The 27,416-nt window shown below is 37.3% G+C and overlaps 1 protein-coding gene across 2 annotated transcripts in view; it reads right to left on the bottom strand.

Annotated features, from left to right (window-relative positions):
* Positions 1-505: 505 nt before the first annotated feature.
* Positions 506-27,416, bottom strand: part of BCKDHB (branched chain keto acid dehydrogenase E1 subunit beta) — a 202,982-nt gene continuing 176,071 nt past the window's right edge. The window contains exons 10-11 of one of the 2 annotated variants that reach the window (XM_019442718.2): positions 2,793-2,941; positions 506-735 (exon numbers count right to left, since the gene is read on the bottom strand). In XM_019442718.2, coding sequence (XP_019298263.1) covers positions 2,801-2,941 — 141 coding nt within the window. In that variant the 3' untranslated portion in view covers positions 506-735; positions 2,793-2,800. Of the gene's footprint in view, positions 803-2,792; positions 2,942-27,416 lie in introns of both variants that reach the window. The other variant, XM_019442719.2, reaches the window with a different exon arrangement.

Raw genomic sequence — 27,416 nt, forward strand, 5'->3', positions numbered from 1 at the left:
CCCAGAGGTTTCCTCTGCCAGAGCATTTGTTGTTGCTCATGTTGTTCTGCTTTCATCTACGTAATACTAGAAAGGGCATGGAAAAAGATATTTGCTTTGCAACATCATGGCAAAAAAAAAAAAAAAAAAAAAAAAAAAAAAAAATTCCAACTGTATCAAAAGCTTGGCAATTTTATAACAAAAAAAGGCTCATACTGTCCAGCTCCCACAATTGGGAAGCGAGGCAGCAAGGATAATCCTGCCACGCCTGCCAGCTTCTGGAGAAAAAGTGAGTATGTCCATCAGTGGATTTGTTGAGACAAGAGAGAAGGACGAGGAAAAATATTCCACAAGTTTCATACATACAACCATCTTAACCACAAAGAACTATAATAAATATAATGAATTTGAAAATCTGCATTTCTAAACATTTCATTTTCATTCAGATTTAATTGACAAGATAATCTATTACTCTGACTAAAATTCTTTTACTAATGAAAAAAAAAAAAAAAAAGGACACATGACCTGAGGACAATCTGATTTTGCTTTATTGAATATTATCCCAATCCAATATTTACAGATGTAATTAAATGGAATTTATAAGACTACCAAGTGGAACATTTAAAAAAGTTAATCTGAGACACTCTTACTGGAAATCATCGATTCATATGTGTTAATACCATAACTAATTTAAAATTTTCAGCCAATATCCAAGGTGGTTCAGTTCATAAAAACTCTTTTCAAGAAGAGAGAAGTCTGAGGAAATAAAAAGAAAAATGTTCAGAAAAATATTTCCATATCTAGTCACAATCTTCCAGTTTTTCTGTAAAAGAAATTCGATAACAATTATAGACATTCTGGCCACCACGAACTAACAGATTTCTTAACTGCATGACTATTTTCCTCAATGCCATATTTTGCTTTAAGCACAGAAAAACTATTTCTTCTTTTGTCATGTTTTCATGATAGGCTTAACCATTTTTTTATGTTTAAAAAGAAATATGTATCCATATTTAAATCAGCACCTAAATACTATGGCCACACATTATTATTACCTTGACTGTCCATTAGAGATGGTCCATGGAAGTTATAGGATGGACAACAAAGATGGCGTTCCTCTAGTCATAGGTGTGACTTACTGTAGAAGCCAGTGGCTTTCATAGACATTCAGAGGACACCAGATCTACTGTTGTCTGAAAGAACACCAGGGATATGTTCCTGGTGTTTGGGACTAAGGGCCCAAATTTACATCTGCAACATTGTCAGGGCCCAAAAAATTGGGGATCACAGTGGCAGATTGGGGGGGGGGATTTTTTTCTCTCTCTGTACAAATTTAAAGGTATCTCTCTGCTTTTAGGTGGGCTAGGTTTACTCCTCAAACACAGAATTCAAGAACGACAGAATTTCTTATCTTGAAGAAGTATGTGCTTACATTACTACACAGAGTCTATTCTCCCTTTTTCTTAGCAAGATGGTGGTTCTTCAAAATGTATTGTTATTACTATTTTTAGATATTAAAATGTAAATATCACATGTTAATATTCAAACGTTAAATCTAAAATTTAATCCTATCTATGTATTTCAAAAATGTCAAGATAAAATAAAGCAGTGTGTCAGTGATAGTAACTTCTGTATTAAAGCCCTGAAAACGAAACAGTTTTTAATGGTATTCATTTTTGCTAGAACAATACTGCCAAAGGGGTAAGCATGACATGAAAAATCGTAATGAATAAATATCAATTTATTATCCACAATTTAAAAACATTCACTTTAAAAGAAAAAAGAAATAAAAACATTCACTTGGGGGAGCCTGGGTGGCTCCGTCGGTTAAGTGTCAGACTCTTGATTTCAGCTCAGGTCCTGATCTCACAGTTCGTGGGTTGCAGCACTGTGTTGGGCTCTGTGCTGACAGTGCAGAGCCTGCTTGGGATTCTCTCTCTTTCCCTCTCTCTCTACCCCTCCCCCTTCTCTCAAAATAAATAAATAAACTTTAAAAAAGCCAAAACATTCACTTGCCAAAAAGGAATCTGGAAATGGCGGTGGTTCTGGATTCTTTTAAGTGAAACTTCCCTAATACACAATAAATAAGTTTCCTGCTCAACAAACCTGTTTTTAGATAATACAAATTTTATGTTATGGATCATCATATAGTTTAATTCACTGGAGTCCACATTAATGGTGCTTGAAGGCCCATTTTTAAGTAACAGAAATTAACCCTCTTCATGAACAGTTTAAATAGCTGATAAAAATATACAGAAATGAGGATAAAACTGGAACAGTGGAGCAAGGTATATTTGCAATCCAACCATGGCACAGAGCATATGCACCTTCCTCTTTATTGATTCCTCAATGTTAATATGTGCACACATCTGTTTTATAGATATCTGATAATACATCAGATAATAATAATCGATGCGTTTCTATTCAATGTAAATATACCACTATGAATGTGAACTTTTTTCTTAAGTCCACATTTTGTTTTAGAAATTGCCAACACATTGATGACCATTGCCATTGGTTAATAGTATTCATGGGTGGGGTGCCTGGGTGGCTCAGGTAGTTAAGCCTCCGACTTTGGCTCAGGTCATGATCTCAGGGTTCGTGGGTTCGAGCCCCGTACCAGGCTCTGTGCTGACAGCTCGGAGCCTGGAGCCTGCTTCGGATTCTGTATCTCCCTCTCTCTCTGCTCCTCCCCCATTCGTGTTCTGTCTCTCTCTCTCTCTCAAAAATAAATAAACTTTAAAAAATTTCGTAAAAATGGTACATTCATGAGAGTGCCATGCTAGCTTTCTCAAAATGCAGGGCAGACTTACCAATATGGTTAATAGTTGATCATTTTTCGGAGGGCATCATAGCACTTCCATTTGTCTGGGATGTAGAATGGCTCAAAAATGTGAGGAAATGGTGTGTCATACCCACATACTCTTGATATAGGAGCCTCTAGGTTCAGGAAACATTCTTCCTGCAGAGAAGAACACAGATAGTTAACTTCAAGAATATTCTCTTTTATTCACAGAGATGAAATGATTTCATTTAGAATACGGTTTTATCCAAGGGCATTAAAATAATTAAGTATATTTTAATGTAAAAAAAAAGTTAAAAAATAAAGTAACAAACGGCATGTTGGGCTCAACCCAATTTTACTTAAAATGTTTTCATCTACAGGCATTTGAATTTATGCCTACACATACCTCTACCGCTTAAGTCTAATTGGGATTATACCAAACACGCTGTCCTACAAATACAAGTGTAAGTCATGACAAAATCATAATGAAATGTTCACAGGAAACTCTGCGGCTTAAAATTAGTGATGGTATATGTTTTTTCTTGTTTCCTGTGTTTTTCTAGTTGTGTATGCAATGGACATGCATTATGTTCATAATCTATGTTTGTAATTATTCTACACTGCCACACTGAACATCTACCAGTTACTTAGCTTTGCCTGCATTCTCTCATGGCTAGGCTTCTGTAGATGCTGATGGTCCCCTGCCCAAGTCACTGCCCAAGCCCATCACTCTCTGCCTAACTGATGTGTGCACATCTCTCAGATATCATGTTAGGAGTCACCTCTGCTGGGAAGCCCTCCTTGGTGGCACTTCCCCAACCCTGCACCACTGATAAGAGAGGGGCTTCTGCCCTGAGCTCTCGCAGAACTGAACTCAGAAAGATCAGCAAGTTGCCTAATTATCTGTCTCTCCTGAGAGACAATGAACTCCATGAAGCTAGAGCTCTGGTTCAAAAATGTAAAATCCCAACCACAGAAGAATCCTGTAGGAAATTATCTTCAGGGGGAAAAAAAAAAAGTTATTCAGGTGGCAAATTCATACTTAAAATTTTTAGGAGGTTAAAAAAATCTGAAGAGAGATATATGATTAAACTATTCCTATGAAAATGATATTAATGTTACCATTCACAGCTATTACCTCAAATTAAATCTTAGGTGTTTTCCGAATGTTGCCAGAAAGAAGGGGAGTGGAGGTGTTGAGCAAAGTGAGAGGGAGGGAGGTACAGGCCTCCAGTTAGAGAATGAGGTAAGTCACGGGAATAAAAAGCAGAGCGTAAGGAACACAGTCAATGATACTGTAATAGCCATGTAATGGGAGGCAGCCACACTTGTGGAGAACATAGCATGATGCATAAACTTGTCAAATTACTAAGTTGCATGCCTGAAACAAATGTAGCACCGTGTGTCAACTACACTAAAACAAAACAAAACAAGAGCAACAACAACAGAACCCTTAGGTTTTTTTATGCACCTGCATTCTACATTACCTTGCTTTACAAAGGATTTGAGGTTCACCTTTCCTTACGTATTGTACTTAATTGCACTTTATTTTTTTTTGCTTAACACAAATGTTTTATTTTTTTAAAGTTTTCATTTAAACTCCAGTTAACATACAGTATAATATTAGTTTCAGGTGTACAATACAGTGACTCAACACTTCTGTACAATAGCCGGTGCTCATCACAAGTGCACTCTTTAATCCCCATCACCTATTTCACCCCTCCTCCCCACCCACTGACCCCTCTGGTAACCATCAGTTTGTCCTCTATAGTTAAGAATCTGTTTCTTGATTTGCCTCTCTCCTTTGTTTCTTAATTTTCACGTATGACCGAAATCATATGGAATTTGTCTTTCTCTAACTTATTTCACTTAGCATAATACTCTCTAGCTCCATCCACATCATCGCAAATGATAAGATTTCATTCCTTTTTATGGCTGAGCAATATTCCATTGTGTGTGAGTGTGTGTGTGTGTGTGTGTGTGTGTGCATGCGTGTGTGTATACATGATTTAAAAATATATTTTACATATTTATAATATGTGTGTGTATATATATGCATGCCACCATATACATACACCACATCTTTAACCATTCATCAGTCAATGGACATTTGGGCTGTTTCCATAGTTGGCTATTGTATTATTTTGACATTTTCATTTGAGCAGAAAGTTTTACATGAAGGAAACATGACAACTCATGTTCAATACCTATCCTCTGTGGATATTTCTTCAAGTGACAAGCATATTAGGGCAGAAAGAGCCTGGGAACAGAACAAATTAGCATCAAGATACAACCGGCCATTAACAGACCTCAGTCTGCCCCCATAACCACTGTGGTTTATATTATCAAACACCAAGTAAGTGCTAGTTTTTCCTCACAACAGGAAATCTTCATTAACAACTTGAGAACACTATATACATAAGGCTTAAAGAGTAACCTAAGAAATTCCACTACTAATATGCTAAAAAAAAAAAAACAAAAAACAGGTGGATTGTTTCTTGACTGCAACAAGTAATTTTAAAGGGATTTAAATTGTTGATGTGGGATTAACTCAGTTTTATTACTTTAATTGATATGGGCTTTTCCCCATCTTCCCTGATTATTTTACTCTTCATAACTGCAAGTACAGAAAATCAAAGGTAAAACATTTTACTAAATGCCCTTGACTTTACACCTGCTATAAAATACTGCTCTTTCAAAGTTGGAAAGCTGGGCTACAACAGAACGATCTGCCAGTATTTGTGAAAATGACTCCCTTTAACATAATGACTAACATCATCAAACTTTTTTTTCAAATAGCAATGCTCCTAATTCCTCAAGAATGTTAAAGTCACCCTTTACAAGATACATCTGTGTGTACAAAACAGATGAACATAAGGGAAGCAAAGGTAATGAAAAAAAAAAAAACAGGTAGGGGGACAAAACATAAGAGACTCTTAAATATGGAGGACAAAATAGAGAGTTACCGGAGGGATTGTGGGAGGGGGGATGGGCTAAGTGGGTAAGGGGCATTAAGGAACCTACTCCTGAAATCATTGTTGCACTGTATGTTAACTAACTTGGATGTAAATTTAAAAAAATAAATTAAATTTAAAAACAAAAACAAGATACTTCTGTGTGTTTGCATGGGCACAGAAAAAGGTCTGAAATGTCACACTTAAACTATAACCAGTGGTCACCCTCTGAGGCAAAGAGGTTTTCGAGAAAGGACTCTACTTCACACTTCAAATGTATTGTTTGAGTTTTTATGAAACAGTATTACTTTCGTAATTAAATGACACTGACATAAAAGAGTAAAGGATCACCTTCTTTATGTGAATAAAAATTACTATTTTATGTTAGTTTTGTAACTTTATACGTAGCATTTCCTTAATTTGGAAATAATTACTGTACATTAAATGGAATTAAAGGATTATAAAGTACTATATGTAAATATATAAAGTATATTTTTAACATCATGGAGGATAATATAAGGATAGATAACAGAGGACTATGGCTCAATTTTTGTAAGGATAGGCCCTAACCAATTGAAACAGTTTGAAATTTTAATGCTTTGCTAACTGAAGTAATATTAGAGATTTAAGTTATTCCTTCCACGGACTTGTGTTAAAACTTCTTGTAAAGAGATTGGAAATAAGATGTTTGGGTCAAGCAGCTGCACACAGTGACTTCCTACTGAACTGGTTCATACACAAATGATTTATGTGTGGCTATATGTTTCTTTCTGCAACCATCAAAACAGGGCAACCTTGTTCACCCTGTTTTTTTCATACAGAAACTATATTCACACTCACATTTACAAAAAAATATTTGAATTTCATCAGCAGATTTGTAGATCAATGTACCAGATTAATCCTCCAGAAATCATATCTCTATTATATACCACATTATGACACCATAATTATCGTAACCATGTACCTGAATTTCCAAGACAGGCCAGATTAACTGTATTTTTCTTTTCCATTGACTGAATAAGTACACTCATATTTTAAAAACTGATGTTTTCTTGGAGTTCCTGGATGGCTCAGTTAGTTAAGTGGCCACCTCTTGATTTCAGCTCAGATCATGATCTCATAGCTCATGGGATGGAGCCCCTCGTCGGGCTCCGTGCTGGGTGTGGAGCCTACTTAAGATTCTCTCTCTTCTCTCTCTCTCTCTCTCTCTCTCTCTCTCTCTTTCTCTCCCCACCACCATCCCCCCAGGCCCTCTCCTGCTCATACACACATGCTCTCTCTCTCTCTCAAAAATAAACAAATAAAAACTATGATGATTTTTCATTCAAAAATAGTAACTCACATAAAATTAAAGAAAAAATAATTACCTAACCCACAGAATTGTGAGAACTACAGGTCTTGTCCAGCACAGGGGCTAACATGGGAAACATCGGTTTCTGCTCCTCTCCTTGGAGAGCTTGTATGTGGAGCAGCTCAGTCCACATGGGACAATTACAGATGTAACTGTGAGGTTCCAAAGCAGATTACAGTGTAATATGTAACAAGGGACATCAGAAGAGAACCCAGACAGGTGCCAAGAGAAACTTTTCTCCAGCTATTCATGGTCCTAAGTATCACCATGGATCCAGTGAGAAGGAGTGTACATGAACCCTGAAGCAATCGCCTAGTTACACTTACATTTTGTTGTGGTGTGTGCTTTCACATAGTAATCAGGTGCTTAAAAGGAAACAGAAATTCCTTCCAAAAGACCATTGTGTGACATTCTAGTATATGGTATTCAAAATTTACTTCTGAATATCTGTCATTCTGAGAATTTTTTTTTCTAAAATATGTTAACAATAGGGCGCGTGGGTGGTTCAGTCAGTTAAGCATCTGACTCTTGGTTTTGGTTCCGGTCATGATCTTGTGGTTCATGAGTTCAAGCCCCGCATGAGGCTCCACACAGAGCATAAGCCTGCTTAGGATTCTATCTCTCCCTCTCTCTCTGCCCCGCCCCTACTCTTGCTCTCCCTCTTTCAAAAAAGCAAACAAACAAACAAAGAAAAAAAAAAACCTTTAAAATAAAATGTTAATAATAGTAACCAGTACTAACGATGTAACAGGAATGGTACTTAATGAATTATACTTTATATTTTATCTCTAACAAATCTATGAGGTAGGTATTATATTCCATTTCGCAGATGAGGAAATCAAGGTGAAAGAATTTGTCCAAGGTCAAATAGCTACATACATAGCCAATTAAGATTCCAACTGGACTGCAAAGCCCGTGTTCCTAGTCACTCTTCTGCAAAATGACTATTGAGGATAGTAATAACAAGAAAGATGATAGATAGATAGATAGATAGATAGATAGATAGATAAAAATAGGAATAAAGAAGAATGGTAAAATAGAAAGCAGGCTGGGATGGAGGTTTTAGAACAGAGTCTCAAGAGGCATAATGGGTTAAATGCAGTCTTATACATAAGGAAGGCAGAGGCTAAGACATGTAAAGAACTTGAAAAGCACACCTGTAAGCCTAAAAGTCACACATAGAGCAATAAACAGATGGTCCCGGGTATCAGCAACCTCCTGAGTTATCCTAAGTGATTTAAATCAACATAACTTAAATTGTTTATATATTAGCCATCTGGGTTGCTATGCATATTATAACCAGAAAAGGAAGCAGACAATCTGAAATAACAATTCCAAATCATAAAAACTATAGATGCGAACGAAATATATTCTTTATTTGCCTATTTGTAACAAAACAAAACAAAGTTTTAAGTATCTTGTTAAGATAGCAGAGGACAGAGATCCTGCATATTTTTTAGCAGGTAAGAGAGAACAAGTAAAAATTAATTAAATTGGATCCATTATTGTTTTAAGAAAAATAAAATTAACAATACATTTCTAAAAATTAAGTGTACTACATTCAGTCCTGTGTTTTAGTGACTGTAATATAGATTGTATAGTATGTGCATGCAAATATGAATATATTAGGGCTTTCATGGGATCTCACAAAATCTCTCAACACGTAACCTCATCTCCCCATTAAAGTTTTAAGTATATCAACCATAAATTCTCCTGTCACAATGTCACAGGAGTTATGGCACTGAAATCAGTCTCAGGCATTCCACATTGTGGCTTCAATCACTCTCTCCACAAATCTTTTCACTGTTTTTATGGCAAAGCTGTGTAATATAATTGATACAGCATGGAATTTGGAAGTCTATTTAAAGGGAATCTTTGTTTTCCTATGATTTCATTTTTCCAAACCCCTGTTTACTCAATAGCAAATTAGAGGTATTGAAAAATATTATATTATCCTATTGTTTCATAACTCTATTGTTACTTTGCCTATTTGCGTCTCCAGATTGTGCAGTAGCATATGAAGAGTACCAGGTTTCAAGCTTGACACATCATAGTGCTCAGTAATTGCTAGGTTTTTGTTTTCTCTTAAGATTTTCTAAGTTATAATAAACACAAAGTATTTGAAATGATAGATCAAATCATCAATGAAGAAAAGATTCTGGTACACAGAACGGTCAACACTGAGAAGTAATATCCCTTATAGCACTGTGCCTGAACGGCTACCCTTTACTGGAGACTTACTAAGCCTTAAAAAATGTAAGAAAATACCAAAAATAACTAAGTGCTGTATGAGGAAGGAGGGTAGAAATCGCTGAGGTTATGAGAGAAACAGGCTACATTCAGGCCTCAAGGAAAGCAAGGGTCCGGTGCTGCCCCCTGGTGGGAGTCAGGGAATGTGGACACAAATTGCCAGTTCCTGGGGCTGGAATGACAGATTGTGTGGCTAGATAAGAAAGTCAAGAGCTCTGGAAATGGTTAAAAAAATCTACCCCCTCTCCCCCAGAAGAACATAATTTCCCAGCAGGGCCACTATAGAAAAGTAGGCTGTCAGTTAGCTACTGGATGGTTACAAGTAAAAGAGCCCAATCTAATTGAATGTAATCAGGGCATATATACTTTGAAAAACAGTAAAGAATAAAGACCATGCAGTATCATTTGATTTAGTTTTAAAGTAACCATTTGGTTTTGCTTTTTATTTCAAGGCAAACCTAGGCTTGGATTTCTTTCTAGGAAAAATTCTGGATAATTTTTATTCAGTTCTTCTAATGACAGAAAGTTGGATACAGCCTATTGTGTAAGACCACATACCTTCTTGAGTTGGAAAGTTGTGAAAAAAAGTTAAAAGTGAGATAAGAAAACTTCAGTGTTTTTTATGTATGTACCTAATTTCTTATAGCTGATATAGGCTGTTTACATTACTTAAATTTTCCTGAAAAACTAATTTTTCTAAACATTTAATGGAAGGTCAGAAAGGCAGGACACTGTAATGAGAAACACATCACAAGTCAGAATAGGCATACATTGCCTATAGGATTACCTGATAAATCAAGATTTTATGTTCCTCCTTGGAATAATGAGAAACATCAGTTCATTACTTAATTTCAAAGTTATAGCTCAGAAATTGATTTTTAAATTACTTTGCAAACAAAAAGGTCCCAAATATATCACATAATCATTATTATGCCACCAATAACCCATTTAAACTATGAGAATATATTTTGTTTCCAAGAGGGGGATAGGATGGGAGTAAATTAAGCTATAAATGTAATAAGCACCAAGCCAGACATAGATCATAGAGTTATCATTTCTTCTCTAGGAGAAAAAGAATAATACACAGCTTTAAATGATTTTGGATGTGCTTACTTTCCAACCTGAATTCCAATACCATTTAGTCCTAATTTAGTTAAACTGTTAAATTAACAATAGAACAAGAGATTTTGCTTCTAAGTTCAATTAGTTGTCTAGAGGTCATAATGAGCAGTGCAAGAGTAAAACTCTAAAAAATATGAAAAAGACCTGAATATACCAGATGATGTAAACTTGATAGCCATAAAGTCAATGAACTTCGAGACTTAAGTTGATTAGTCTTATCTATGTAAGGCTAGACATCATCCAGCCTCCCAATACTATCAGAGAATATTTGTTTTAAATTTGATTTAAATCTGCCATCAAAACTTGCCCATAGCCAAAACATGAGCTTTAGCAGATGAGAAAAAAATGATTCTGGTGTCTTGAATCACACTTCCTTAGCAAATGAGTCACAGAAACCTGTGAAGGCACTATGCCAGCAACTCCAAATTAATTTCATTACTGAATTAAATAAATACAACTTTTACTAATGTAACATATTATTTTTCATTTAAATAATGGTTTAAGTAGTATGTATCATGTTTTTAAAATATAGCTTAGAAGACATATTAGGCTGTACCAATTTTCCACATAACACAGACCTATGAAATTAAATCTTCAGATAGCACAGTCCCTAATTTGCCCTCAAACATTAGAGTTACGTTTATTTTATGTTTCTAATACCATATGCACACAAGATGCATTCAACAAACACTTGTTGATTTGAAGCTTCTCACGTTTAAAACACAGCTGAACCAGTACAACTAACTGAAACAGTATATGAGTAATATAATTTTATCTAGCTTTCTATAATACCTAAAAACATGTATAGTCTGTCCCAAAAACATGTATTTCAGCAAGGCTTCTCTGTAGAATCATAATCTTGACTAAATTAAAAGCTGAGATTTCTATTATTTAACTTCGCTGAAATGTCTTCAGTATCTGAGGACTTAAAAAAAAATCCCATTTCTTCCTCTTGAATGCAAATTACTGGCAATCTGGTACAATTTTTGTTTTCTACGATTTCTTTAGCTAAAGAATGGAGCTGAATTCTAAATTAGGATTTTCATTTAAATTCAAATTCCATTTTTAAAATGGAAGCTTATTTTCTGAAGTTAGAAATATTATTTCTGAACTAAATGTGTTTCCCTGGATATAGGCTAGCTACCTAAAACAAAGTTGGAGTATGATATTAAAATCTGCATAGAAACGATTCATGCCTCAAATTCTATAGTCGTTAAGATATAAACATGTTACTATAAAATTATCTATGAATCTCAATATATTAACTGTGGAAACTAAAGTAGAACACATTTTAAAATCAAACTATAACATTAAAACAAACGATTTATTATATAAAAGGGATTGCTTTTGTTTCTCAGAATGATGGCTTTTATAAATTTCACTGTTGTAAAATCAGAAAATAAGTGAAAGTAAGTGATAACTCATGTCTACAATTTCTGATGTTTTCTAAAACCACTTTTTAAGAAAGTACATAGTGTTCATTATAGCCCAGGGACTGAACTAACTACTTTACAAACACTAACTCATTTTGTTGTTCATAAAAACTAAATTAGCAACCACAGAGGTAAAACTAGCACCCCATCCAAACCACTTTGGTTTTCCAGGTAAAACCGGTACAAGTTTGGTTCTGCTTCCCAACTTTGCCCCAGATACTGTCTTGAGCTGCCGCATCACCTTCACCTGACCAGCACGGTGAGAAACAGCAGCTAAAAAGGTCATTTCTTCATTAAGTCTTCCTGCAAAGAAGCATCGTGCTTATTTGCAGCAGTCAGTCTGTTCTGTTCTGAGGCTTTAAAAGTTCAAAATTTAAAGTTAAGATTCTTTTCAGATATCCTATGTGCAGATATATAAATGTGCAGACATTCAAAACGTACCGCGGCAACAATGCTTTTGTTAAAACAATTCATATTCAATAGAGAGGGGGAAAAAAGGCAATGCTCTCAAATTTCCACAGACGCTGAAGCTTCTCAAATTTTATAGTTCACAATTCTTCCCTATAGAAGAAAGCATCGGCAGCAGCAAAGTTTGAAAGTGGAATTTCCTGAGAATGTGGGTGCATAACGATAAACATAAGCGGCGTGCAGTACTGGGTCGTCTCACGAACAAACCACTCTCTGTCAGGTAGGATTCTTGCTTTTGTTTGACAACAGGAAACTTCAAATACTCCTATAAAGCAACTTTTGATGATTTTATAAAGCATTCCGTTTTTCTGATTGTCTTTACCATAAAGTTATTCCTATAGAATTCTGCTACCAAATGGTCCTCGGAAGGCAGAAATCAATCCTTGGCAAGAGCAGCTTAATGATTCCTTTGTCTCGTAGACACAAAAAATAGATTCTTTTAGAATTTGGGAAACTGAACCTGCACTAGGAAAACTTCTATTAGGATCTGTCACTGTCCCAATTTTGCAACCTGTTTTTAAGTTTTGAGACTGATCACAAAACGAAACTACTAGCCCCTATTTAGCACCATCTTTCTAAAAAGCTTGAGAAGCTGGATAAAGAAATGATGGCTAAAACATTTGCTATTCTATGAATGATTTCTTGTTACAATATAAAGTTTCATGTGTGTGTGTGTGTGTGTGTGTGTGTGTGTGTGTGTGTGTTTACTGCTTTTTCATTTTCTTTAAATATGTCAAATTTCTAGTTTATGTTTTAGTTTATGTTTAAAACATGCTAAAACAACTTGCTAAATGTAGAAAAGGCAAGGAAAGGGAAAAATCAATTTTATTTTATCTACAGAATGCCCAAAGAGATGTGTCAATGTTTTTACTGAAATTAAACACACTTTTTTTTTTTTAAGTTAATCTTGGGTGTCATAGCAACATAGCCTTTAAGCTGGGTTTTGCTGAATGAATAAATTAGACCAGGTTATTTTTCAGCACTTTAATTCTGGTCACCAGATAACTACAATTTTACTAAGAAAAGCACAAGAGAAATGAATGTTCTAAGGCTATCATCAATTATTAGGGAGATGTAGGCAAAAATGTGTTAATTGGATCCCTGCAGTAGCAGCCCTCCCAAAGTTTAATAACTGAACAAATTAACAAAGCAAACAAGTTTTTGGCAGGAGTCTCTGACCTAAGTAAGAAGAGGCTTGTTAGGGCTCTCATTATTTACATGCAGATGACTTTTGCTAATAGGATGAGTTTAACCTTTTCATTAAAACAAATCTAGCACTTGTAATTGTTGTCTGCATTCAATTAAAATAAAATGCAGACTCCAAAATATATTTTCCTCTTTACTGTATTTACAGATCTATGTTTCTACCTTTAAAGTTGGTTCATATTTCTTACAAAGAAGCTTTTCAAATTAAATGTCTATGTTTTTGCATACACACCTTTTCAGAATTTCAAGAATAAGAGATATTTCAGAATGAGGTGAAAAATACACATACTTCCTTTTTTTTACTCCCATAACTGGGTTAATTGTATGCAGGTAAGATGAACCCAATTCTCACAAAGACCATATTGCATGCTCACTGTGGACAAACTTCTAATATGCCTGATAAAATGACAGACACACTAGTGAAAGGTGATTAGTAACTGGGACCTGGTTCTGGATAATTTCACAGTTAAGTGCAAAAATATAATATTAAAAATGCCAAAGGTACTGTTTTTAGATGAACTCAATTTATGTAGTTTCTGTAAAAGGGTGATGTTCACACAGTTTACGTAAATGGACCAAAGCATTTACTTACTATTTTTTATCTACTTACTTGAGGCTGAACTCTATAAAAGTTCAATCAGGTCCCTCAATGAGGAATCAGGCTAAAATACATAGCACGGATTCCCCCACAGAGATCACAGGCGTTTCCCTACTGGGCATAGACACATGGACACAAATAATTCTGTGTGTATCAACACATCCTCGTGAATATCCCGAGAAACAATATGGAGCCTTACAGGAAAAGAAATGTATTTGTCCATGTGCCTGTCACTTCAGAAAAAGGAGTATGTACATGTTTACAGAGAATAAAAAGCCCAGACATTTACTAAATAGTAACCCAAGAGATGTTCTTGTTTAATAATAAACAAGTACAATTATTTATGTAGTCTCAATTCTTTCAACAACCCTATGGAGTGTCAAAGCGAACCTTGCCACTGGCAAAGGTTAAGTGAGGTGGCCAACATCACGCAGGTGCCCACAGTTCTGTTGGTATTCAAACCAGCTCTGCTGCTTACTCTTAGGTATCCTGCACAGGGCTTTAGATTTATGAGTAGGCAAGAGAATACTGCTTGGATATAGGGCAAAATTTGTATTTAGTGCTCTCATTATACCTGTGAAAGAGAAACTGGTGGAATTGTCTACTGGTTTATGCCAAGTCCTATATATATATATATATATATATATATATATATATATATATACATATATATATATATGTATGTATGTATATATATTAAGTCTAATAAAAAGCTTATTAGCAGTATAGAGTCTTGGGTCACGGTGGTCATTAGGAAGAGATGGGTCTCTAGAGCTACAGCAGATTAAGCTCAGATTTATTTGTTTGGCTTCTTTTAGATGCTTGTTGGGGAGAAGACGGGAAAATGAGGGGAAGGGAGGACATGAATAGATCTTGTTTCTACTATTGGTTTGATTGAGTGCAGGGCACAAACTGCCACTGTGAGTTCTGAAACTGACTTTGAATTCTGAGGAAAAAACCTGAATGTTCCACCAGTGGTTAGGCTGGGAGCTTAGAGTTTCTTTTACTGTAAGAGTAAAGACAATAATTTAAGTGCTTCATCAGGAAATGAAACTCGCTTCCTTTCATTTCCTTATCTATGGGAAAATCGAGATTTAACTTAAGTAGCTAAGTGATTTGATAAGAATGTGACAGCTTTTTGATAGATTGGAAAAATAGTTTAAATACACACAGGTTTACAAGTTTTACCCCAGCCTTTAACTTAAATTGGAATATGAAATTTAATCCTCTCCTTGCAGTAAATATTTTATAGCTATTCTCCACGGTTAACTCACTTAGTAGAGCTCTAACAGTACTGAAGAAAATTCCTGGAGTAAAGAAATGTCTTTTTGAGAATAAGATTAAATTCTTTTTTTTTTTTTTTTGCAATTAAAACAACAATCAACAAATAAGACATTGCAATTAAATTAATCTGAAATTGAAGTGTAAATTTAAGTGCAGTATGGGGTCTCCCTGTCTCAGACCGTACTCACTGGCTTCAATTAGTGGTTACTGGCACAGGCTCCACAGCTGGCACTGGGGTGTTTATTAAATAGCTGTGGGCTCTCATTATAGGTGTAAAGCTAGTTGCACACACATAAGTGCCACCAAGTGGACATGACTGTGTGTGGACGGGTCCATCCCCGTGCGTGAAAACAGATAGGTCCCAGTTGTCTGGGACAAGAACTCCAGACATCCCGAAGAAAATATCACATTTAAAAGCTCAATTAAAAAATCATATATGTATATAATATATCTGAGTTAGGATGCATTAAAATTTCATCATTTTCAGTTCTCAGTCCCCTGAATGAGCATGCTTATATGTCTGACAAAACAAATCACCAACCCACGAGGATTTTCCTTAGGTTTCCTCAAATGCTAATTATGTAGCAAATCTAATTAAGTGTGTATGATTCACTTCAGCAGTAGGTACTTCAGTTACTTCAGAATTGCCGAAGGGGATCTGAAGTGTCTATTCTCCCTCCAAGACAATCATGCTGCGTGCCAAACTGATAACCATTAAACACAGCTGCAGAGCAAATGTGCGGTCTTGGTCCTGTAAATACAGTGTTCACACATCAATCTGCCCTGTGAGCAATTTCGGATTCAGAACTACCGATTACAGGTTTATGTTACTGTTAAATAAGTATTATATATGGGTATTTTCACCCAGCACAGCTTGAACAGATTTCTATATGTCATGAGAGTTTCTTCCACCTACGGATACTCACGGAAACTCTGAAAACCCCAAACAGTGATAAATGCATTCGATCAGCATCTTGTTGAACTGGTTTTCAAGCTCTATTCCTCACGCAAGAAAAGTCAAAGTTGCTTTGTTGTGTTTGAGAACATATTTGTGGAATAATTAACGTGCAGTATAGTTAACCTCATTCCTGAAGAAAATCACATATGCTGTGTTTATTGTAAATGCTTTTCTTTTAGTTACAGTCAGTAAGTGTGCAAAACAAATCTATGGACAAATCTGAATTTACAGAAATTAAACTATTTTTATTTCAGTAACTCAAATAATCTCCATGGAAGGAAATTCTTTTCAGAGGGGCTCTGCAAACTGGGTGGGTTGCCGGATGCTTCAGGCCATGACCGCATTCCCTCCAGAGGCTGTTAGATCGCTATGGCAACTACCCTTTCCCTATCAATAAGCAACAGCTCCGAACACTGATATTCTTAAAAAAATGGTTTCCTTTTCTGTGGCCATAACGATATGAACTAGTTTCCAGACTGAAATATCCCACTTTTCGTGCAAAACAAACAACACATTTGCTGACTGAATTCACTAGAATTCGTCTTTATAAATAAATGTAAAACTAGTGAAATGAGCCACTGTACCCCAGTTCAGTTTCAAAACAAGGTAAAAGTTGTGACGTAAGTAATCTAAGGATGTCACAGCTGGAATGTGTGATGTGTGGAGGTCCAGGCAGAAGAATAAAGCTGGTCTCCTGAGAACAAATGACATATCGGAAGCAAAACTTCCAAGAAAACAACATGCTTCCACCCAGCTCTTGGAGTCTCTTAAAAGAAGCACACATTTGAAGAGCTGCATTTCTTATCTGTAGTTATTTCCAGATACGTAATTATTACTGTGCAGGGTAGTAAATAAGCTGAGTACATTTATTAAATTAAATAACATCTCCCTCCCACTTAAGGAGACGAGCGTTTGCCAGCTTTGTCTTCACGGATTCAAGTATCCATCTCTCCAGCTGTGCCTCACTCGAGGTGTGCAAAACCAACACTACATAGTCTCATGCACACTGCTCTCCACAGCCCATTGTCTTAGAGGTACATGCCTGACACAGAGTGGGCCCCAATAGATATCTCCTAACCGAACAGATCTAGTTTCTCCTTACATTGTTTCACTCTGGGGCATTAATGAGCTTAGTCACTGATGAGGCAAAAAAGTCAACAAGACAGGAACTGGGGTGTGGACATTTTTGCTCCTTAGCGATTACTGAATGCTGTCTTACTCATCTACCAGACGCCACACTGTTTATTGTCATCATGCCCTCCCCTAGTTAAAAGCTTTCCTTGGCTCCCCAAAGCTTATTCTTTATTTACCCCGATTTCTCTCACAGCCCCGTACAGACATGCACAGGCCCACCTCCATTCCGAAGCTTACCATGTTATAACACTGCCTTTACACAAACCTCTCTTCACCAATTCCCTGCTTTTGCTATCCTTTGCTAGCTTCACACAGTCCACATCGCAAAATTAGCTCAAATGCCCTTTTCCAGGAAGCCTCACAACCTTGATGTTGATTTTTTAAAATTCATGTATTCAATCATTCGTCAAATGCTTCAGAGCCTATTATGTCCCTACCTGCATAGAGTTTTATATTCTAGTGGGGGAAATAAGTATGAGGACGGGCTGGAAAGGAAGTATGCAGGGGTCTGTGACAGATCATAACAGGGAGCTAGAGCTCCAAGAGATACTGAGAGCTCAGGAAGGAGCTTTCTGAGGAGGTGGTATTTGAAAACCATGAGCAACTAGCTCTGCCCAGAAACAGGTAGGAGCATTCCTGCCAGGTCATACAAGTACAAAGGCCCAGGGGCAGAAAAGAGCCTGGCGTGATCCAGAGAGGGAGAGAAAGCTGGTGGGCCTGTAGCACAGGAGGAGGGGAGAGCTTGCAAGGGAGGAGGAACAACGGGGCAGGACAACCAGATGGCCAGGTGGCCACCAGACCAGCCCTGGCAGGAAAACAGTAACATATGTTTTTGATACTTCACATATCTATATTTTACTGAGTACATACAAGAGTACCTACAGAGATTTACAAGATTCTCCAGGTAGACCCAGGGTTCATTTTCAGGAAATCAGAAATATCATCAGAGATGGATACTGGACTTGCTGATAATGAGACACCAAAGAACACAGGGACGAGGGTAGTAAGTCAAAGCACACAACATAAACAGACTATTTGGGGGGGGGGGGGAGCAGAATTTATTCTCCAAATAAATTTTTGGGAAGTGATCACTTCATTCAGTAGAAAACTTTCTGAGGATCAACACTGAAATGCCCACTTCTGAGGAAAATAAAAATAGGGGATTTTAGAATTGGAAGTACTTTACTATACTTTGTGGCTAACTGGAATCCCTTCCTGGTGAATATTCAAATACCTTTTCTCTTCTAGTAATTCAATAGATTTACTACCATATCTAATTCCTTAACGATAATATAAATTTCCCATTTACTCACACTACTGACTTCCTCTCCCTATTTCTTATCTCCGCATCTCTCTCAGTGGTTTTTTTATGGTTATGTATTATAAAGAAAAAGGCTCAAAACGGAAAAACCTAGCAACGTGCATGAAGATTATATTTTTGTAAGTGTTATTTATTGTTCCTTTGGCAAGGATTAGGAATCCATTGCAGATAGAAACATATTTTCATATGCTCCATCTAGGGGCAGTAGAGAAAAACCTTTCCTCTCATTCATGTGCTTGCTGGGGTTTTGTTTTGTTGTGTTGTGTTTTGTTTATTTATTTAGAGAGAGAGAGAGAGAGAGAGAGAGAGAGAGAAAGAGAAAGAGAGCACATGTGTGTACATGCAGGAGAGGGGCAGAGAGAGAATCCCAAGCAGACTCCAGCTGTCAGCACAGAGCCCAATGCTGGGCTCGATCTCACAAACCATGAGATCATGTCCTGAGCTGAAATCAAGAGTCAGATACTTAACTGACTGAGCCACTCAGGAGCCCATCCCTGCTGGGTTTTCTGTCATCAAAGCTGATTACAGTATAGCAAATTCTGAGCTAGTCCCATAATAATGTTGCTACCTAGCAAGCTGGGGTGATTGTGAGGTAATATAAAAATGAAGGAGGGGCACCTGGGTGGCGCAGTCGGTTAAGCGTCCAACTTCAGCTCAGGTCACGATCTCGCGGTCTGTGAGTTCGAGCCCCGCGTCAGGCTCTGGGCTGATGGCTCGGAGCCTGGAGCCTGTTTCCGATTCTGTGTCTGCCTCTCTCTCTGCCCCTCCCCCGTTCATGCTATGTCTCTCTCTGTCCCAAAAATAAATAAAAAACGTTGAAAAAAAAAATTTAAAAAAAAAAAATGAAGGAAAAATATAATTAGGAAGTTTCCCATGCGCTCAATTATACAACGTTGAGAAGGGTTTATTTGTTTTTGCTTAGCATTTATTTTAATTCTGATTTATAAAGATTCTGATTATTTGAAAGTTCTGTTATTTGGAATTATTAGTTGAAATCTCTTAGAAAGTTTAATTCCAATTAGCTGTCTTTTTGTTTTGTGGAAAAATGTTCTTTTTGTGAAAAAGAATGACAAAACATCTCAACTTCTTTGGTTCTCGGACTAATTACTGTACCAGAAAGTAAAAAGACTCGGGTCCTTGTCCTGAATCTGTTATCAGCTAGGTAAGTGACAAGACAGTGTGGCTCTAGCTTCTCTTAATCATTCACACTGCCTGCCAGGGTGCATTGATCAGCATGATAATAAGGGAAATCGAACTCCAGTCACTGAAAGAGTAAATGCCCTTCCTGAATGCCTTTACTAGAAGTCATCCTAGCATACAATGTCTGGCACACAGCAGGCACTCACTCAGTAGAGGTTTACTTGGAAAACTCCAGTTTTCACTTATCGTCACATTTTTCAGACAAGGAAAAGGGCAAGGGCTTGAGAGTCATTTGCCCTTCAATACTGAAAACAGAAGCCAATAGATACTGAACAAAAAGAATTTCAGCCCTGATTTCTTGACAAAGCTTAGACTCAAAGTTGTCAGATGACCATTTTGACACTCAAATGGTAAAAAAATGATAATATAGATGGCCACAGAGCCAAAACAAAACAAACAAAACTAAAAGGAAGAAAACAAAAGAAGCCCCAAGGACCTTAAGAAATCACAAAATGCTTTTGTTTAAGAATAAACACTGGGGCTCAGGTCATGATCTCTTGGTTCCTGGGGTTGAGCCCAGGGTTGGGCTCTGCGGCTGGCAGCATGGAACCTGCCTACTTGGGATTTTCTCTTTCCCTTCCTGTCTGCCCCTCCCCCACTCACATGCAAGTGCTCGCTCGTATGCGCTCCCTCTCTCTCTCAAAATAAATAAAATAAAACATTTAAAAAAAAGAATAAACACTGAAAGGGTCTAATTCCATAGTAAGGAGATCAAAAGTACTTAAGAGTTGGCCATATTGGTGAAAAATATCTTATTAATAAAATGGGTGGGGAAGACATCATCAAAGAGAAGTGTCAGAATCTCGTGAATAAGGAGGGCAGAGGGGGTAGGGACAACACTCTTTCATTTGTAAGAAAAACCCAGAAGTCTGACAAAAACTTCTTTGATGATGAAATGCGAAAGCATAAATTCCTGAGGTTAAAAGGTAGTAGCATCCCTCAAGGGAAAATCAGAACCTCTAAGACATGGTAAAATGTTTGATTTAGCAAATGTAGGCACAGGAAAGACTGGAATCAAATACCTACAAATCACTTATCTGGCAGAGGTCTTATATCACAGGATATGTAAACAACTCTCCAAACTCATCAGTAAACAAAGAAATGATCCAATTAGAACGTGGGCAAAACACAGGAACAGACATTTCATCAAAGAGGAGATAGATGCCAAATAAGTACATAGAAAAATATTCGACACATTAGCTACTGGGGAAATGAAAATTAAAACCACAATGAGATATCACTACGCACCTGTTGAACCACAAATAAAGATAGTGACAACACCAAATGCTGGTGAGAATGTGGAGATCTCCCATACATGGGTAGGGGGAACGGAAAATGGTATAGACACTTTGGAAAACAGAGTGGCAATTTCTTATAAAACTAAGCATCCACTCATACCATATGTCCCAGCAATTGCACTCTTGGGCATTTATCTCACAGAAGTGAAAACATATCTACACAAAAACATACAAATTTCACAACAGCTTCTTCACAATAGCAAAAACTGAAAACAATTCAACTGTCTTTCAATGGGGGAAATGGTTAAAAACTTGTGGTATGTTCAGACATACCATGAAAAACTAATAAGTAATAAATAGGAACAAACTATTCATGTACACAACAACCTGGATGGAGTTCAAAGGCACTATGCTTAGTGAACAATGTCAAATTTCAAAAAATTCCATTCATATAAACATTCTTGAAATGACAAAACTATAGAGATGGAGAAAATATTAGTGGTTGACAGTGGACTGGAGATGGGGGAGGGTGCAAATATAAAAAGGTATCGTGATGGAACAATTCTGTATCTTGATTGTGGTGGTGTCTATTCAAGTCTACACAGGGGACACAACTACATAGAACCGCGTGCACACACACACACAAATATAGGTTGAATAAATGGTGAAAAGTGTTGTAGTCTAGTTAACAGCATTGTACCAATGTCAGTTTCCTGGTTTTGATATCATACTAGAGTTATATAAGATGTCACCATGGAGGGACACTTGGTGAAGGGTACAGAGGGCTGTGAGTACTATTTTTTTGCAACTTCCTGAGTGCTTCTAATCATTCAAACACTTACTTAAAATATTTTTTTAAAGGTATAGGTTAAAAAGAATATCTTGCTGATGTGCATCTCTCCGTAACAAAGAAGGCATTGGGGCACCTGGGTGGCTCAGTCGGGTTAAGCATCTGACTCTGGATTTCAGCTCAGGTCATGATCTCATTGTTGTGGGATCAAGCCCTGCATCTGGCTCTGTCCTAACAGTGTGGAGCCTGCTTAGGATTCTCTCTCCCACTTCCCTCTGCCCCTCCCCAGCTCATACTCACTCTCTCTCAAAATAAATAAATAAACTTAAAAAAACAAAAACAAAAACAAAACACAATGAAGGCACACATATAAGGAGGTCTAAAGGCCTAGAACTGAAGTAATAACCAGGCTCTTGGGTGGAGTCTAACAGGAAGCATCTGATTCTGGGAAAATTAGTCTTCTGAATCTCAGTTTTTCTCATTTGTGGAAATAGTAGGTCTATTCCACAAGCTTCTAAAAATTGGATGTGTTAATTTTAGTGAAGTCCAGTACGTGCTTGCCACACAGTGGATTAAGTTTCCTGGTTTCTTAACCTATACTACATTATAGTGAAACAGACAGCCAGACAGAAAGAAGGTCATAGGCCCAGAAGAAGTCCAAATGTCAAATCTCAGGGCTACCTCAGCCTCAATGACTGCACAGAGGACTCCAAAGAACACAGGACTTCTGGCCTTAGTCAAGCAGTACCTTGAGGCTCGGCTGCCATTACCTTGTGGTAGAAAGTCTTTTCTGCAAAATATGTTCCCCAAAATTAAAAAATAACTTTAAAATAGCTTTACACTTACAGAAAAAATTGTGAAGATAGTACAGAGTTCTCACATACCGCATGCTCAGCTTCCACTATTACTAACATCTCACATTAGTGATGGTACATTTGTCACAATTAACAAAACAATGTCGATACATTATTATTTACTAAAGTCTACTCTTTATTCCTATTTCCTCAGTTTCCTGCTGATGTCCTTTTTCCACTCCAGAGTGTCTTCTTGTTACATTAGCATCTCCTTGGCTGTGACATTTCTCAGACCTTCCTTGTGTTTGATGACCTTGACAGTTTTAAGGCGTACTGGTCGGGTATTCTGTAGTATGTCCCTCAATTGGGCTTTGTCTGATGATTTTCTCATGGTTGGAGTGAAGTCACAGGGTTTTTTTCTCAAGTAATTTTAGTCCCAAACTTTAATCCCAAATTGAAGAGAGGTGATTAAGTTGGACAATTTAAATTTCCAGAAACTAGCAAGTGGTTTTGTTTATTCTCTTGTTGAGAAACTGCTTTGGGATACTAAACATTTCTTAAGAACGTTATTGTCACCATTAAACAGATCAACCTAACATTTGTCAATTACAACTAAACACAAAACAGTTCTAAGACTGATGGTTATGAGCTTTATCCTAAACAGGCTTCAGACCTCTAACAACCTTTTTTTATTTCAACTGTGTAGGAGGCTTTGACAGTCCTTTACCAAGCTCTCATTGCGGGGTTCCTGGGTGGCTCAGTTGGTTGAGCATTTGACTCTTGATTTCCTGGCTCAGGTCATGATCTCATGGTTCCTGACTATGAGCTCCATGTCAGGCTCTGTGCTTACAGCATGGGGCCTGCTTGGGATTCTCTCTCTCCCTCTCTCTCTTCCCCACCCCCCCTGCTCTCTCTGTCAAAATAAATACATTTAAAAATACATTTTTTAAAAAGCTCTCATTAGCATTTGTTCCATTCTCTAGGCAGAGTTTGTAGAATCTTCAAATGATATACCCAGGAACCACATTTTTCTATAAAATAGCAACCAAAAAAAGGATAGCAATCTGTTTGCCTGATAATCTCCATGTATTTGGGGGAAAGCTGATACTTTCCCCAGTTCAAGCGTGGGCCTCTACTGATTTAGCAAATTGGCATATTCCATTCTCCTGACATCAGTCTCTGGTTCAGGAAATATGACTTTAAATATTTATTTTATTTTTTCATTTTTACTTTGTTAAAGTCTGTTTACTTATTTTTGTGGAGAGAGAGAAAGAAAGAGAGAGAAAGAATGCAGGAGGGGCAGAGAGAGAAGAAGAGAGAAAGCTCCACACTGTCAGCGCAGAGTCCGACCCGGGGCTCAAACTCACGAACAGTGAGATCATAACCTGAGCCAAAACCCAGAGTTGGATGTTTAACCAACTGAGCCACCCAGGTGCCCTTATTTTTATTTTTTAATTTTTATTTGAAAAGAGAGAGAGAGAGAGAGAGGGTGAGCAGGTAAGAGGGGCAAAGGGAGTAAGGGAGAGTTTCCCAAGCAGGCTCTATGCTCAGCGCAGAGCCTGATGCAGGGCTTGATCCCACAACCCTGAGATCATGACCTGAACAGAAATCAAGAACCAGACGCTCAACCAACTGAAAGAAAGAAGGATGGGGACAGCAGAGAGGTTACTGGGGAAAGGAGAGGTGTATCAAAATTACCTAGAGGTTTTATGAACTTCAGGTTCATCCCTGACCCCTAAATTGTCAACTCACCACCCTAAGGGACTGGCTGAGCCTCCCTGCTATGTATGCTGACCCAAATATGCTACTAAATTGTTACTGATATGTACAAGCTATGGTTCCTTGAGGTACAGTCCTATCTCTCTTCTTCCTTTAACCATGAAAACTTAACAAAATGATAGTCCACATTTCCTGTCTTGGTTTCTTCCCCTGCCACTCATTCTTGCAATTATTCTAATCTGTGTCTTACATAACACTCTCCCAGTGTAGGGCTCATATTAAAATCATTTGAAGGGGGCGCCTGGGTGACTCAGTCGGTTAAGCGTCCGACTTCGGCTCAGGTCATGATCTCACGGTCCGTGAGTTCGAGCCCTGCGTCGCGCTCTGTGCAGACAGCTCAGAGCCTGGAGCCTGCTTCTGATTCTGTGTCTCCCTCTCTCTCTGACCCTCCCCCGTTCATGCTCTGTCTCTCTCTGTCTCAAAAATAAATAAACATTAAGGGGCGCCTGGGTGGCGCAGTCGGTTAAGCGTCCAACTTCAGCTCAGGTCACGATCTCGTGGTCCGTGAGTTCGAGCCCCGCGTCGGGCTCTGGGCTGATGGCTCAGAGCCTGAAGCCTGCTTCCGATTCTGTGTCTCCCTCTCTCTCTGCCCCTCCCCCATTCATGCTCTGTCTCTCTCTGTCTCAAAAATAAATAAACATTAAAAAAAATTAAAAAATAAATAAATAAACATTAAAAAAAATCATTTGAAGGGCTTCAAAACTGATGTCCCAGTTCCAAACCCCAAAGGCTCTGATTTCATTGTCTGAGGTATAGTCAGGTCACTAGGAGTTTTAAAAACCTTAGGAGACTCTACTGTACAAGTAGGATCGAGAACCACTATACCACTGTGCAGCTGCTACAAATGACCTCTGAATCACTGGAGTCAATGAATTTTGCTCAGCTGTTTCTCCCTTAAGCTGGACTGGTAGAAAATAGCAAAGAGGAGAAATAATACTTTTTTTCACCAAACGTCCCCTGAAGTTGGAAAAAGAGAAGAACAAAATCAATGTGCAGAAAACAGCTCTAGGAATATGTAACTTATGATAGCTAAGGTGCCAGAATTTTAAGGGGAACAATACTGCTTGAGAAAGTACATGTTAGGAAAAATACTGAAGGGAAAAGAGGAGAAATCAGTGCACACAAAATGGTCATCAAATTCCTCTCTACTACAGAACAATTGGAAATGGGTCTCTATAATGTGTAAACCCACTTATTAAACTGATTCAGAAAAACTCCTTTAAGGTGTTATAGTGCCTTAAAATTTCTTTGTGGTGGGAGGTGGTGTGTGTGTTAAAAGAAAATGAGATACCAGAATTTCTTTTCTGTGTGTTTTCAGAGACAAAAATGATCATTAAAAAAAGGCCTATTTGTGTTATGCATTCACAAGTAACACAATACTTCAAGAGATAATACTTCGAAAGCAGAAAAAAATTACAAAGATGTCTTTCGGTAACTGAAATAACACTAATAATACTATCACAAATAGATAGCTTCATCTACCAGGGTGCCAGTATTAAGTGTGACTTGCATTGTGTCATTAATCCTCATGAACCCTGTGAGAGGAAAGAAACTTCATTATCCTCATTTCAGAGACGAGGAAACTGAGGCATAGAGGTAGGTCACTAGTCCTGTTTGCATGTGCCAGAAACAGTATTTGAAACCACCTCTGTCCATTTCCAGAGCCTGAGTCTTTAATTGATATGCTTTTTTATACACTGTTATGAATCCACCAAAATGAGTTAAAAAATTAATTTTTTTAACTCCCAGACACACCAGACTATATTTAAAAAAAAAAAAAAAATCATTAGGCAAATTGACAGAGAATGTATTGGGCAATTACAGGACAGCAAAAACCAAAGGCAAAAGCAAGTTTAACTTAAAACGTAAAATCCAGAGCCAGTCACTCGGGGTTTTCCATGAATGTTTATTGGTGATGGTCAAATTATAATTTTATACTATTCTTGATTCATGTTATTTCTGCAACTTTAAAGTCTTCCCGTTGTGAATATATTTCCCAATGGCTCTGCTTTCCATTTCCACACAACCACAAGTCACTTTGGCAAAGTCTCCAACTAAAGGTGGCTAAGCAGCTCCCAGTTCCTAGTGAATTCATTTCTGTTTAGAATACAGACACTACCAGCTGGCTTCCATGGTCTTGAAAATGAAGCTTCATAGTAAATAAAGGAGAAATGATGGCAGTATTCTGGAAAAGTACTCACCTTTTAGCTGCTAAAAAATATACACATTATATGCTCTATGTAGTGATGATACAAATTAGAGCATCTCTCCTCTTAAGTGAATGCTCCCTGAAGGCAAGTACCATATTCTACTCATCACTGCTTCTCTACTGCCCAACACATGTGGTAGACTCCATGTAAATATCCGCTGAGCTCATTTAACATTTGATATTCAACAAAACACTACAATATACATATTAGATGAGGAAACACATTTTGTTTCCGATCATATTTTTCTATGGAATATCTCATATGTAGTTGTTTAATTTTACAAACTGTAACTGGGAGTACATAGAAACAGAAGATCAGGAAAGGGAACATTTTATGTTTTGATAACTCCTGAATATTTTATAGCTCTCAAGAATATGAGACATTATTTTCCTGTTTCATATTAGTTGAAATACATTAAAGATGATGATGTGTGAAGAATTATCCAGCATTTAAGCATCCTTTTTTAAAATTTAGGCAAGTTTGGGTTCTCTGAAAGTTTCTGAGGATTCAATAAGTTGCAGTTATGTTAATGAAAAATATACATTTTTAGGTTTCAAAAGGA

The sequence above is a fragment of the Panthera pardus genome, unplaced genomic scaffold (assembly GCF_024362965.1).
Source record: "Panthera pardus isolate Hobbes unplaced genomic scaffold, ASM2436296v1 HiC_scaffold_17, whole genome shotgun sequence".
In the NCBI taxonomy this organism is placed as follows: domain Eukaryota; kingdom Metazoa; phylum Chordata; class Mammalia; order Carnivora; family Felidae; genus Panthera; species Panthera pardus.